Here is a 15,667-nt window from a genome sequence, read left to right on the forward strand (position 1 = left end):
CTCGCTATCCCACAACCTCCCGACTTGTCCCTGGGCAGCCTGGGGCTGGGGCTGCAGCTACTCACCCTGAGAAGAGAAGTGGGTGCCCCTGAGCCTGGCGTCCTTCACAGAAGTGCAGCGCGTGCACCGGTGACTGGGTGCCTCGGAGGACAAACTGGGGGTCTGGTGGTGGCAGCGGGCAGGGGGCCGCCATGCTGGGCAGGATGTTGTCACCTGGGCACCGAGGGAGGGCGTGTGAGTGACTGCATCCATCCTCTAGGAAGACTGCTCAGGCACAAGGGTGCTTCAGACACTGACCCTGCTTAGTGTCCCTGGCCTCTGTTCCTCCAGGGAGAGGCACCCCTGCTCCCTAGACATTGATGAACGGGGGTACCAGTTCCCTGCACAGCAGTCAGCCCAGCAGAGAGCACAGAGCTCACCCTTTCCCCATTGCTTGGGAATCTGGGGGCCCCACGGATGCCAGCCCTCCCCACACCATGCCTGTTGGCCTCTGCACCTCACTTGTGCACCCAATTGGGCCCCACCTGAGCCAACCCTGGGTGGGCACAGTGGCCTCCAACATTCCCTTGGCCACCCTGGCCTCCAGGGCTTCCTGTCCACCACTGGCTGTGCCCTCCAGCTCCCCAGATCCCAGCGGCCACACCGGTGCTTTCCCACTCTGGCCATCTGCATGCCAGGACTGCCAGTCCTGCCACTGGGCTTGGCTGAGTCCCGCCCTCTGTCTGGGCCTCACTCCAGTGTCTCTCTTGGGAGCCACCCTCCCTCCCCATGGGCAAATCCAGTCTCCCTTATCTCTCTTCCCTGCTTCCACCTGTGCCCAGGCCAGCTCAGGGATTGGGGAAAAGGAAGCATGCGGGGTCCCAGGGTGACTGTTAGGAGGAGCCTTCCCCTCACATCTGCTGGACCCTGGGCCTGCCCCGCCACAATTTCTACCTGCTATCACCACCCTGTGAGGCAGCAGCAGCACCCCTTTTACTCTTGGGGAAACTGAGGCAGAGAATAGTCGCTGAGCTGTGCCAGGCCTCTGGTGCTGAGGCCTGAAGTGCTCTAGGGCCTCGTGGCACCACTGAAGGGCAGAGTGGCCGGGACAGAGTCCCCATGTGGCTCCTTGGGAGAGCTGTGGTCACTGATGAGCCCTGCTCCCCAGACCACTGGGCCTGTCGTGGGGCGGGGGGGTCTGCCAGGCCACCACCCACCCAGAGAGGCTTCCCGGATCCAGGCTGAGCCCACCCAACCACTCAGACCTGCAGGGCCTCTCACCCTACCTCAGCCCCACAGCTGGCTGCTCGGTGGGGTGGCCCTGGAGCCAGAAGCAACCAGCTGCACGTCTGTCTGCCTGCGGGCCCTGAGCTGGGCTGAGGGCACAGAGGGAAAAGTCAGGAGCAGACCGCTGGGTGGCTGGGGCAGCCTGTCATAAGAGGCCTCTTCCACTGGGCTCTGGGACAGTGGGACAGGCCCCGGCCTAGCTGCTTGCAGCCTGAACACAGGGGAGAGAGGATGGCTCATGGCAGCCACAGCCAGCAGAGGGACTGGGGGCAGTAAAGGACTGGGGCAGGGGAAGCAGGAAGGACTCTTCCAGAAGGGGCTGGGTGGGAGGCAGATGGGGATGTAGGTGCAGAGGCAGGAATGCTGTGGACGTCTGGAGGCGGCTGTCCAGGGTGCCCCTTCAGCCGCAAGCCCTGCCTCTCCCCTCCACACACACTGGCCCGCTCCTTACTCTCTTCAGGAGAGGCAGCAGCAGCCCAACTGGAGCAAAGGTTCAAAACACCTGAGAAATGCCCCTGCCAAGGCATCCCGCAGAGTGAAGAGTAGACAGCAGCCAGGGCCTGCATGGGCTGCACTGGGGAGGGAAAGAGGCCTAGGAAGGGCTGGGCAGGGACTCCAGGCGCAGGTCCACCCTGCCTGGCGAGAGACCTCGGGCGGCCGCTACCTCCTGATCGTGCCTCTCTCAAGGGGTTCCAAAGGCGATGCAGAATTCCCTGGGATGTGCTTTCTAACTGCAAAGTCCCATTTTTCTTTTCTTTTTTGAGGGGGATGAGGGGGGTTTCAGCCTCTCTCACCTGTGACCAAAAGCCAACCGATCGTGCCCAAACTTGAGGGTAGTTTCCAGGGCAGGCGGAAAGACCTGACCCCACACTGCTCCCAAGACCCACGGCCCCTGCTCCAGCCTGTGACGGGAAAGCCTCCTGAAGATGCGGCTGGACAGGGGCTGGAACAGCTGCCCTCAGTGGGCTGGCCTGGAGGACAGTTATCAGAAGCCACCACCTGCCTGTGCTATGCCTACCAGGTAAGAAAGGCAGGCTAGCCACGGGGAAAGGGAGGCAGGGCCCCAGTTCCAAGGGGAGCCAAAGAATGCAGACCCAGCAAAAGCACCTCCACCTAGCAGGAAAGCACTGAGTCCAGAATGAAGGGTCCCCAGGTGACTCCAGTCCAGGCAGCAGAGCCTGACAGTGCACTGCTACACAGGCTCCCTGTGCGGTCCAGGCACGGACACACACTGGTTACACACCATGCACACACATGCACATGACACACACACAGATGCAAAACCCATGCATGGGACACACATGCACACACACACGCTCACACACTCATGTGCACACACACATGCTCACACATGCACACAGGCACACACTCACACCTATATACTCATACACATGCAGACACACTCAGGAACAGGCACTCATGCATGTGCACACACATGCACACACACATGCTCACACACTCATGCGCACACACACATGCTCACACACGCACAGGCACACGCTCACACCTATATACTAATACACACACAGACACACTCAGGCACAGGCACACATGCACACACACATGCTCACACACATGCATACACAGGCAAACGCTCACACCTATATACTCACACACGCAGACACACTCAGGCACAGGCACTCATGCATGTGCACACACACACATGCTCACACACTCATGCGCACACACATGCACACACACAGGCACACACACCTATGTACTCATACATGCAGACTCACAATCAGGCACAGGCACTCATGCATGTGCACACACATGCATACACATGCACACACAGCACAGAGAACTGCACACACGGACAGCACGGAAGCCTCGGATGATGCCAGCCAAAGCCCGGCCCCCACTTGCCACCTGCCTGGGGCCTGGCAAGAGTTTCCAGAACCTCACCAGCAGAAGGCTCATTCTCAGATGATGAAATCAAGTTCTCCTCTATTGTTTCCCCACAACTTCAGGGAACAAACCCGTCACGTTGTTCCAACAACCGAAACACACAGGCCAAAATGATGCATCGGCAATTAAGGGCTCCATCATTTCAAGCAATTAAAATAAACGCTTTATTTGAAAACTAATTAATTCTAGCTACATATTTTTCCCATGACAATATCCTAGGATTGCTTGATTTATGACATCTAATTATTCTTTATTAATCTAATTGAGAATCATCACGTTCCCCTATCTCGCCTGGCCCCAGGCTGTGGAGCAGAGGCGCCCTTGCGCAAGGCCCCTGTGCACCCAGCCGTCCTCGCAGTGGCCCCGGCCCAGCCCCAGCCCTGTCCTCCCGGAGGCAAAGGAACAGGAAACTTAATCCACAGAGCACAACTTTACCTTCTGCCTGCTCTTCCAGATGTCAAAGTGAGCCACATTCTTTGAAAAATGAAAGACAGTCGGACACAATTTGTGTGACTCTAATAACCTTTTCAGAGAAGCCACAAACACCCCTGAAAGCCCCAGGGCACAAATGGACGACAACAGCATCCACCTGTTTGTGCCCCTGCTGAGGCAGCTTGGCAGGCCCCAGGGCTCTCCCCACTGAGAGTGGTCCAGATCGCTCCTCTGGGTGTGGGGACCAGTGGGCAGATGCAGCTGGCACAGAGGTCCATGGACACCCCACTTAAGGGAGGCAGGGGCAGACCTGCAAATGTCCCACTGGCGCAAACCCACCCACACCTGCAGGGACTGTCCCCACAGATAAAGCAAGGCTCGGGCAATCACTGGAGCCCAAAGACCACAGGTCCCTACCCAAGACATTCTCGGGCTCCTGGGGGTTCATGCCAGACAGACCTCAGCTCAGCCTGGATCCCTGCCCTGCCCTCAGGCTGCAGACTCCTGTGCTGAGTCCCCTAGCCCTTCTGTGGGAATCAGCAAAGAGTACCAAGAAGTGAGCCAACGTGGGGAGCCACCACCCAGAGAGAGGCCGCCCCGCTGCATATGTTACACGAGGCCACATAACTAGCTCCAGAATTCCCTGAGGAAGCTCTAGCCCATAACCAGCAAGACTGAAGACTAGGTCAGCACCCTTTATAGCAGGACGGGCACCCTGGGTGGCCCTCTCCCAAAAAACAACTAAAGAAGTTGATAAAAGTTTTTGAAAAGGTCAGGTATGGTGGCTCCTATCTATAACCCCAGCACTTTGGGAGGCCAAGGTGGGAGGACTGCTTGAGCCCAGGAGGTCAACATCAGCGTGGGCAACATAGGGAGACCTTGTCTCTACAAAAAAAAATCAAAATGAATTAGCCAGGTGTGGTGGTGCACACCTGTGGTCCCAGCTACTCGGGAGGCTGGGGTGGGAAGATGGCTTGAGCCCAGGAGTCAAGGCTGCAATGAGTCACAATTGCACCACTGCACTCCAGCCCGGGGGACAGGGCAAGACCCCATCTCAAATAAATAAAATTAGATAAATAAAATAATTACCTTAAAAAAAATTTTTTTAAACACAGCCAGGCACAGTGGCTCAGACCTGTAATCCTAGTACTTTGGGAGGCCAAGGCAGGAGGACTGCTTGAGGCTGGAAGTTCAAGACCAGCCAGGGCAACATAGTCAGACCCCATCTCTACAAAAAACAAAAATAAATTAGCTAGGCATGGTAGTAGGCGCCTGTAAGTCCAGCTACTCAGGAGGCTGAGGTGAGAGAATCACTTGAGCCCAAGAGTTCCAGACTACAGTGAGGAACTGTGGCATGATCACATGACAGCACTCCAGCCTGGGCAATAGAGCAAGACCCTGTCTCTGTAAAACATAAAAATAAAGGCCAGGCGCGGTGGCTTATGTCTATAATCCCAGCACTTTCGGAGGCCGAGGCAGGTGGATCACGAGGTCAAGATATCGAGACCATCCTGGTCAACATGGTGAAACCGCGTCTCTACTAAAGATACAAAAAATTAGCTGGGCATGGTGGTGCATGCCTGTAATCCCAGCTACTCGGGAGGCTGAGGCAGGAGAACTGCTTGAACCCATGAGGTGGAGGTTGCGGCGAGCTGAGATCGCGCCACTGTACCCCAGCCTGGGTAACAAGAGTGAAACTCTGTCTCAAAAAAAAAAAAAAAAAATCTTAAATGCATCACTAAATTGACCAAAAAATAAATAAATAAAGTCTGAACTGCCAGAGGCCAAACACTAAGTAAAAGTGCAACCTTAGGAGGCCTATGAAGCCTGCCTTGAGGGCATTCGCTGAACTAGTGACCTGGATTTCCAGTTCTGATGGCCTCTGAGGCGACAAAAGACAAAGCTTTGGGCCCTCCTATGGTGGCTAATCTCCTAGGAGAACCCCAGTAGCTAGATGCTCAGTGTCAGGCTGAGCCAGCACTAACCCTATACCCAAGGGTACCAGAAAACCACCAGTCCTCAGGATTCAGCCCTAGCTCACAGTGCCTTGGGAGATCCCCCACACTTCAGTCTGTCTTCTCAGAAGGAATCCGCCTTCAACCCAGGCCTTAAGGAATTCACTTTAGAAAAAAATCCTAAGGACTGCAGGGTTGTAGTCAAAAATCACAAAAAGCAACAAGGAAGCATGGCACCGTGAGTGAGAGTCATCAGAGGCAACAGAAAACAGAAGTAGACCCAAAGAGCAGAGCACTCAGGCATATAAGGCAAGGATGCTTAATGCTCTTAAAGAAACAAAAAGAAGGAACTGCAGCTACAAGTAGAGAGCAAGGAAGATGAAACATCATCACACGGATCTGAGAAAGGGTCCAACCTGGTGAGAGGTGGTTGGGAAACAGAGGATGTGTGTTGTGCCAAGGTCTTACTCTCCAAACTGTTTACTGACCACAAAAGGAAAATGTCCGTCTTCAGTGGAGACATCTGGCTGTCACCACTTTCACCACTGAGAAAAGCTGGCACTGCCAATAATGAACAAACTGGCATTGGTTATCTCCTGATGTGATGCCATGGATACGGCCCCATCCTTGTGCACTCATGCCAACGATGCTCAACCCGAATCCAGCCATAAGGAAACAATCAGACACATCCAGGTTATGGGACCCTGGACAAGACAACTAGCTTGGACTCGCCAAAAGGGTCAACATCAAGAGAAACAACCAGAGGAAGAAGCCAGGTCACTTCCACATTAAGAGACCAAAGGGGCATGATGAGCAAACACAGCACGTGAACCTTAATCTTGGCTCTTAGATCCTGGATCAAAAAAGGGGGCTACCAGGGACATCTGGGGGACTTTTGGGGGTAATCTGAATATGGACTGCAGATAATGGGGAGTTACTAATTTTCTTGGGAAGGATAACAGTATTTTACGTAGAATAATGTCTTTATTCCTAAGAGATACACCCCAAAGTATTTAGTGGTGAGATGCTATAACGTCTACATCTGTTTTCAAATGTTTCCAAAAATGTTCTCTCTTAATGTCTACCTATATACATATGAATATACAGGCAGAGAAGTAGCACAAATGTGGCAAAACGCTAACAACTGGTGAGCATAGGGGAAGGTGCACAGATATTTATTTTACTACACTTGCAGCTTTTTGTAGATTTAAAACCATAAAAGCATGCTAGAGGGGTGGAGAAAGACAAGTCCACACTGGACTTGTATCCAGAATATCTAAAGAACTCAGAGGTCAACAGAACACAAAAGCAAACACCAAAAGAAAAATAAGCAAAAGACTTGAACAGATATTTCACAAGCAACGTAAATGTCCAGTAAATATACGCAAAGATGTTTAACCTAATTAATAATCTTGGGAATGCCTGTCAAAACTACAATGTGATATAATTACACTCTCAGCAGATCAGCAAAAACTTAAACAGTCTGTCAAATGTTGATGAAGACACAAGACAACTGGAACCCTCTACCATGCTAGAGGGAGCACATTGAAACGACCACCGTGGAAAACAATCTGGTCCCATCTTGCACACCGTATGACTCAGCAACCCTACTCCTAGATAAACACCCTGAAGAAATTCTCACAAGTCTGACAAAGAGACTCACACAAGAATGTGCCTAGTAGTATTGTTTATAATAACAAAAACCAAAAACAACTCCAATGGCCAGCAACTGCAGAAAGGAACACATTGGGTCAATTCACATGATAGAATACTCCGCAGAACTGAAAATGAATCAACTCCAGTCTTACACGGATGAAGCTCAAAGTCATAATTCTCATCAAGAGACATGAAGGGGCCAGACACGGTGGCTCAAGCCTGTAATCCCAGCACTTCGGGAGGCTGAGGCGGGTGGATCACGAGGTCAAGAGATCGAGACCATCCTGGAAACCCCATCTCTACTAAAAATACAAAAATTAGCTGAGGATGGTGGCGCACGCCTGTAGTCCCAGCTACTTGGGAGGCTGAGGCAGGAGAATTGCTTGAACCCAGGAGGCGGAGGTTGCAGTGAGCCGAGATTGTGCCATTGCACTCCAGCCTGGGTAACAAGAGCGAAACTCCGTCTCAAAAAAAAAAAAAAAAGAGACATGAAGGGAGTAGAAAATGAAGCTATAGACAGAAATAAAATGTTCACAGCACATATCTGTTAAAGGATTCATTCATTCTCTGAATTTACTCCTTGACTCAGAATATGTCACTCAATAAGAAAAAGAGTGTAACAGAAAGTAATTCCGAAAGGCTACAACTAGAGAGAGACAAAAAGGTATACGGGGCAAACAGAAACAGTAAGAAAGTTGGGGTTGAAGCACTAATAGTAAAGTTGAATTCCAGCCAAAAAGCATTAGACTTGACAAAGACAGACAGTTTTGAATTCTTCACTGCAATTTACAAAATGTAATGGGTTTATGGCAAGGTGTGGCGGGCTCAAAGCGGTAGTCCCAACGCTTTGGGAGGCTGAGGTGGGAGGATTAGTTGAGGCCAGGAGTTCAAGATCAGCCTGAGCAACACAGACCATCTCCATCTCTCAAAAAAAAACTAGCTGAGCACAGTAATGTAGTTCCAGCTACTTGGGATGCTGAGAAGGGGAATTACTTGAGCCCAGGAGTTCAAGAGTTCAAGGCTGCAGTGAGCCATGATCACAACACTGCATTATAGCCTGAGTGAAAGAGTGAGACCCAATTAAAAAAAAAAAAAAAGTATTTCTCTATTTCTCTCTCTCTATATATATATATACACACACACGTATATATACACACACATATATATATACACACACACACATACACACTAGTTTTTAATATCTATGTACTATATAACAGAGCAAAAACTACAGGAGATGCAGAGTCACAGAAAGAAACCTACTAATGATTGGAGAATGATGTGACATACTATTCTTTTTTTTTTTTTTCTTTTTTGAGACAGAGTCTTGCTCTGTTGCCCAGGCTGGAGTGCAATGACATGGTCTCGGTTCACTGCAACCTCTGCCTCCCTGGTTCAAGCAATTCTTGTGCCTCAGCCTCCCAAGTATCTGGGACTACAGGCATGCACTATATCGCTTGGCTAATTTTGTTTGTTTGTTTGAGGCAGAGTCTTGCTCCGTTGCTAGGCACCAGGCTAGAGTGCAGTGGCATGATCTCGGCTCACTGCAACCTCTGCCTCCCAGGTTCAAGCAATTCTCCTGCCTCAGACTCCCAAGTAGCTGGTACTACAGGCACGCACCACCACACCCAGCTAAGTTTTGTATTTTACTAGAGACGGGATTTCACCATGTTGGCCAGGATGGTCTCGATCTCTCGACCTTGTGATCCACCCGCCTCAGCCTCCCAAAATGCTGGGATTACAGGCGTGAGCCACGACGCCCAGCCTAATTTTTGTATTTTTAGTAGAGATGGGTTTCACCACATTGGCTAGGCTGGTCTCAAACTCCTGACCTCAGGTGATCCACCCACCGAAGCCTCCCAAAGTGCTTGGATTACAGGCATCAGCCACCATGCCTGGCCGTGACATACTATTCTTAGTACAAGTCAGATCATGCGGACAATAAGTAAGGAGAGAGAAGATACAAACAATACAGCCAACAAGGCAGATACTACAGATCTATAATGGAACTTTGCCTCTCATAACAGAGCTACTTCTTCTTCTCAAGGCTACATGGGACATGTGTAACACTTGACTGTGTATTGGGTCACAAAGAAATACCAGTAAGTTCCATAAAGAAGAAATATTTGTAAATAAAATTCTATGACCACAGTGAAATTAAACTAGAAATTAATAACATTTAAAAAGAAGGTCTTACCCAATAGAAATTTTAAAACAACTTTTAGGTGAAATGGGATAAATGAATCCATAAAAATATTTTAGAAATTAAAAATACTACATACTAGAGTTTATGAGATATCTTTAAAGCTCTGATGAGAAGAAAAATATAGACCAATACCAGTTATGACTATCATACAAAAATAGCAAGTAAAATATTAATGAACAGAATCCAGTATCACATTAATATACAATGACCAAGAGGAATTTATCCTGGAAATGCAAGGTTGGTTCCAATGGGGAATTTATTAATGCCATATGCCATGTTAATAGATATAAAGAGTAATTATCTCCACAGACGTGGAAAAAGCCTTTGACAATATTCAATGCCTACTTTTTATTAAAATACATAACAGAAATTGATGCATTTCTTAGAGATGAGTTAAATATACACATATATCCCCCTTGGTCCTAAATCCAACATATCATTTTATAAAGAAATATTAGAGACATTCACACTAAGATCAGAATGCCCACTATCTCTACTACTGTTCAACATTGTAGTGGCAGTTTAAGCCAAAGCAATTAGACAAGAAAAATTAAGTAGAGGCTTATAATTTGAAAAGAAGACATTAAATTATCTTCCTGTTGGGTGTAGGGGTACACGCTTGTAGTCCCAGCTACTCGGGAGGCTGAGGCAGGAGGACTGCTTGAGCTCAGGACTTTGAGGCTACAGTGTACTATGATCACACCTGCAAATAGCCACTGCACTCCAGCCTGGGCAACATAGCAAGACCCCATCTCTAGGAAAAGAAAACAAAACTGTCTTCCAGATTATATGATTGTATACATGGGAAGCCCTAGAAAGTCAATGATAAAACAGACTCAAATGATAAAAAAACTTCAATTGGTAGCAGGACATAAAACTAACATATAGAATTCAATAGTGTCTATGTTAGTTGTATACAATAATGAGGACAATATTATTTATACAAAAATAATAACCAGTTAGAGATAATCCCATTTATGCCAAAGAAGATAAAATACTTAAGAATAACTTTAACAAATAAATATGAAAATCCTACATAAAGAAAATGTTAAAATTCTGGAAGACACAAAATTAGCTTTGAACAAAGGAAAAATGATCCTTTGTTCTTGGTTAAGACAATTTAACACCAACATAAAGATGTCTTCTCCCCAAGATAGTTCATAAATTTAATACAAACCCAGCAGAAACGCCAGCAAGCTTCTTTATGGAGTCAGAGAAGTTGATATCAACATTCACTGGGATAAACAAAAATGTAGAACACAGAGAAAAACATGGGGAAAAATTAGCTGCAAAGTACTGTTAGATACTAGCATGTACTAGAGTCTTCAGGATTGAACGTATGGTATGTACAGACAGTACCACATAGGCAGATGGATCAATGAAATACAAAGCCTAGGAATAAACCCCAGTACGTGTGGAAGTTTAATACATAAAAGAAGTGGTATCTCACATCACAGAACAAAAATGGTTAACAACTGATTAACCATTTGGAAAAATGATAAAATCAGATCCATAGCTTAGAGTGAAATACACAAGAGTAAACTCCAAGGAGATCTGGGATCCATATGTAAGGAATAAACCGTTCAAGAAAACATGGGAGAATTACATTATTAACTTGGTCGTAGAAAAGGTCTGTTATACTCAAAATTTAGAAACCATAGTGGCTGGGCGCCTCATGCCTGTAATCCCAGCACTTTGGGAGGCCTAGACTGATGGATCACTTGAGGTCAGGAGTTCAAGACCAGCCTGGCCAACATGGTGAAACCCCATCTTCACTAAAAATACAAAAATAAGCCAGGTGCACTGGTATGTACCTGTAATCCCAGCTACTAAGGAGGCTGAGGCAGGAGAACTGCTTGAACCCAGGAGGTTGAGGTTGCAGTGAGCCCAGATCATGCCGCCGCACTCCAGCCTGGATGAGAGAGCAAGAGTCTGTCTCAAAAAAAATAAATAAATTAGATACAGTAACATAAAATGGATAATTCTGACTATATAAAAATAAAAATGTAGCTTTTGCATGTCAAAAGAGATGTTAAAAATTAATATCTTCAAAATATAAATAAACTTTTCAAAATTAAGGAAAGACTAAAGACTCAGTAGAAAAATGGGAAAAATAGACAATTCACAGAAAAAGCTATGAAAATGGCCATTAAACATATGAAAAAGATGTTCAACCTCAAGCTTACTCATAGAGAAATGTAAATTAAAACTACAGAAAAGCTTCTTGTTCTGGTAGGATGAAGTGAGTTCATTACAGCCTCACTCTCAGGCTGACTGCAACTAAAAACTCTGGACAGAATATAAAAAGCAACTACCTAAGGCCGGGGCAGTAGCTAACACCAGTAATTCCAGCACTTTGGGAGGCCCAAGTGGGAGGATCACTTGAGGCCAGGAGTTCAAGACCAGCCTGGGCAACATCGTCAGACCCTGTCTCTACAAAAAATAAAAAATATTAGCTGGGCCGATAGCATGTGCTTGCAGTCCCAGCTACTTGGAAGGCTGAGGTGGGAGGATCACTTGAGCCCGGGAGTTCAAGGCTGCAGTGAGCTGTGATTGTGCCACTGCACTCCTTCCTGGGCAACAGAGCAAGATTCTGTCTCAAAAAAAAAAGAAAAACCAAAACAATTCCCTGAGAACAGAAAAAGAGCAACGGCAGCCTGCCAGATTTCGGAGGAAAGCAAAAGCTTAGGTCAGTGCGCCATACAGGGGCACATTTCCTGGGTCGTTTTTATGTGTGTATTGGGGTGCTACCCTGCAGTGGACCCTGGTTGCAGAGCTACCAGGCAGCAGTGGCTGAAACTTGGCTAAAACTCCAAATTTCTGGATGGAGACACAGAGAAAAAGGCGCGCTATGGCCCCAAGAAGGTGAGAGGAAACCTGAAGTTTCACTTTCCTCCTCTCTTACGGTGCTGCCCCACGGATGGCCCTGCGCGCAGAGCCCTGGGAGAAGGCGACTCGGAGAGAACCTTCTTTCTGATCACAGGAACAAGGAAAGGGAACCCGGCAGGAAGGCGAGAGGGGGAAACTACAGATTGGGGACAGCTAAAAAAAAATGTTCCCCAATTCTTCGAATAAATACCCAGCAGCCTCAAGCTCACCCCTCAGCTCTGTATACACGGGGCACCAGCTGTAAGAAGGGAAGTAACCACCACTCAAGTCTCAGACTGAGACCTGGGTGGCTGACGTGCAAGACAGAACCAAAGCAGCATGTCAGAAGCTCTGCAAATACAAATGAGATGAAAACCACAGCCCACAGAGGGCGAGACGGAGCTTGTGCAAAGCTAACTGGGTTGACTGCCTGCTAGTGCCAAACTCAGCTCTCTTTGGAGGACCCTACATAATGTTCAACTCAGGATATGTCTAGGATATCATCCAAAATTAGTCATCATACAAAGAACCCAAAACATGAGACCAACTCGCAAGGGAAAAGGCAGTTTACAGGCGCGAACCTTGAGAAGATTCAGATGCTGGAAATACCTGATAACAGTTTTAAAGCAGCTTTGTGATTACGTTCCACGAGGCAAAAGTCAACATCCTTGAACTGAATGGAGGGAAAGGACCTCTCAGCAGAGACATCAAAATTATTTTTTAAAACAACCAAATAGAAATTTCAGAATGGAATAATATCTAAAAGAAAAAACAAAAATGGAATGGGAAATGACAGAGTGAGCATAAAGTGGGCCAGGCGTGGTGGCTCACATCTGTAATCTCAGCACTTTGAGAGGCCAAGGCAGGAGGATGGCTTGAGGAGTTCAAGGCTATAGTGTGCTATGATCATGCCACCATACTCCAGCCTAGGCAACAGAGCAAGACTCTGTCTCTAAAACAAAATGAAATAGGCCGGGCGTGGTGGCTCACACCTGTAAACCCAGCACTTTGGGAGGCTGAGGCAGGTGGATTACTTGAGGTCAGGAGTTCAAGACCAGCCTGGCCAACATGGTGAAACCCCGTCTCTACTAAAAAAATACAAAAATTAGCCAGGCATGGTGGCGAGCACCTGTAATCCTAGCTGCTCAAAAGCCTGAAGCAGGAGAATTGCTTGAAGCTGGGAGGCAAGGTTGCCGTGAGCCATATTATGTCACTGCACTCCAGCCTGGGTGACAAAGTGAGATTCCATCTCAAAGAAAAAAAAGTAAAAGTGAAAATAAAAATAAAATAACACTGAGCGAGTGAAATGATTCAATATGAGATCAGAAAGAGAAAAGATTGAAATAAGTGATGAGCATAGCAGGGACTTATGGAATAATAGTAAAACGTCTAACAGTCAGGGCAGTGGAGTCCAAAAAGTAGAAGAAAGAAAGATTTAGACCAAAAAATTAATTGAATAAATAATGTAGAAACTTGGGGAAAGACAAAAGCACTTACATTTAAGAACATGATGAACCATAATTGAACCATAGGATCAATTCAAAGAAAACCACATTCAAACATCATACTGAAAAATAACAATAATGAAACCATGGAGGCCAGAAGGTAGTGAACATGTTTGTTAATGAACTGAAAGAAAAGAACTCGCTACCCAGCAAAATATTCTTTGGGAATGAAGGCAAAAGAAAGATTCCCAGATGAGGGCAAGTGAGAATTTCTTGCCTGCAGACCTGCACTAAAAGCAATGCTAAAGTTCCTCAGGTTCAACAGGCATGACACTGGAAATCAATGAGGAACGTAGGAAGAGCAGTGATAAAATGTCGGTAAATACAAAAGGCGATTTTTATCTCTTCAGTGAACATGTATGATTGTTTATATTATTTATTGGGGTTTTCCATATGGCAGTTATAACATAAATGGAGGAGGGCAAGGGACCTATGTGGTTGTAAGGCTTCTATATCTTACTTGAAATGGAAAAATATTAACTCTAAGAAGAATGTGAAGGGTTAATTAAGTATGTACACAATTATACCCACGGCAACCTTTAAAAACATAACATAAAGAGAGCCAAAATTTCAACAAAAAATCAAAACAATGTTTTAAAATACCTAAATAATTCAAGAGAGGGCAGGAAAGAGAGAAGAGAAGAAAAGGGGAAAACAACAAAATAGTAAACCTAAATAGAACCACATCAATCATCACAATAAACATAGATGACCCCATATGCTAATTATAAGACCCAAATATAAGCTACCTAGAAGAAATCCACTGTGAATATAAAAACATAGATAAAAATAAAAAGGTATAAAAAAAAAGATATGTATACAAATAATAAAAAATTGGAGTGGATATATTAATATCAGGCAAAGTAGACCTCAGAGTGAGGAATATCATCACAGACGAAGATACCATGATAAATGGCATCGCTTCATAAAGAAAACACAAAAGTTGTAAACACTGAGCTGACAGCAGAACTTCAAAATGCATGAAGAAAAAACTGATGGAACTAAAAGTAGGAACAGATAAATACATAGTTATAGGTGGAGACTGAAACTTCTCCTTAGTAACTGACTGAACAAGTGGCCAGAAAGTCCTATAGAAGACCTGACTAATACTATCTATGTACTGGACCTAGGTGACATTTATGGAACAAGCCACTCAGCAGAAAGAACACGCTCTTCTTAAATGCACATGGAACACTCATCAAGGTAGGCTATATCCTGGGTCATAGAAGAAAACTTAAAAAGTTTAAAAAATAAAATAAAATAAAAACTCACGCCTGTAATCCCGCCACTTTGGGAGGCCAAGACGGGCAGATCATGAGGTCAGGAGTTCGAGATCAGCCTGGCCAGCAATGGTGAAGCCCCATCTCTACTAAAAATACAAAAAAATTAGCTGGGCATGGTGGCGTGTACCTGTAATCCCAGCTACTCAGGAGGCTGAGGCAGGAGAATTGCTTGAAGCCAGGAGGCCGAGGTTGCAGTGAGCCAAGATCACACCACTGCATTCCAGCCTGGGTGACAGAGGGAGAGTCTGTCGCAAAAAAAAAAAAAAAAAAAGTAAAAAACCCACAAAGTATGTTCTCTAAACATATGGAATTAAACTGGAAATCAGTAATAGCAAGATAATAAAAATCTCCAAATATTTGGAAATTAAACAACACACTTTTTTTCTTTTTTGAGATGGAGTCTCACTCTGTCACCCAGGCTGGAGTGCAGCGGCACGATTTCGGCTCCTGCAACCTCTGTCTCCCGGGTTCAAGCAATTCTCTGTCTCAGCCTCCCAAGCAGCTGGGATTACAAGCATGTACCACTGCGCCGAGCTAATTTTTGTATTTTTAGTAGAGATAGGGTTTCACCATCTTGGCCAGGCTAGT

The 15,667-nt window shown here is 46.4% G+C and overlaps 1 protein-coding gene across 8 annotated transcripts in view; it reads right to left on the reverse strand.

Moving 5' to 3' along the window:
* Nucleotides 1-15,667, reverse strand: part of GNB1L (G protein subunit beta 1 like) — a 67,935-nt gene that overhangs the window by 34,161 nt on the left and 18,107 nt on the right. For 5 of the 8 annotated variants that reach the window (XM_035276459.3, XM_035276508.3, XM_078341981.1 and 2 more), the window contains 2 exons: nucleotides 3,610-3,648; nucleotides 66-213 (listed from right to left, as the gene is read on the reverse strand). In XM_035276459.3, the coding sequence (XP_035132350.3) occupies nucleotides 66-193 (128 nt within the window). In that variant the 5' untranslated portion in view covers nucleotides 194-213; nucleotides 3,610-3,648. The remainder of the gene's footprint in view (nucleotides 1-65; nucleotides 214-3,609; nucleotides 3,649-15,667) is intronic. The other 3 variants (XM_009006759.5, XM_078341977.1, XM_017977970.4) reach the window with 1 other exon arrangement.

The sequence above is a fragment of the Callithrix jacchus genome, chromosome 1 (genome assembly GCF_049354715.1).
Source record: "Callithrix jacchus isolate 240 chromosome 1, calJac240_pri, whole genome shotgun sequence".
NCBI classification, from domain to species: Eukaryota; Metazoa; Chordata; class Mammalia; order Primates; family Cebidae; genus Callithrix; species Callithrix jacchus.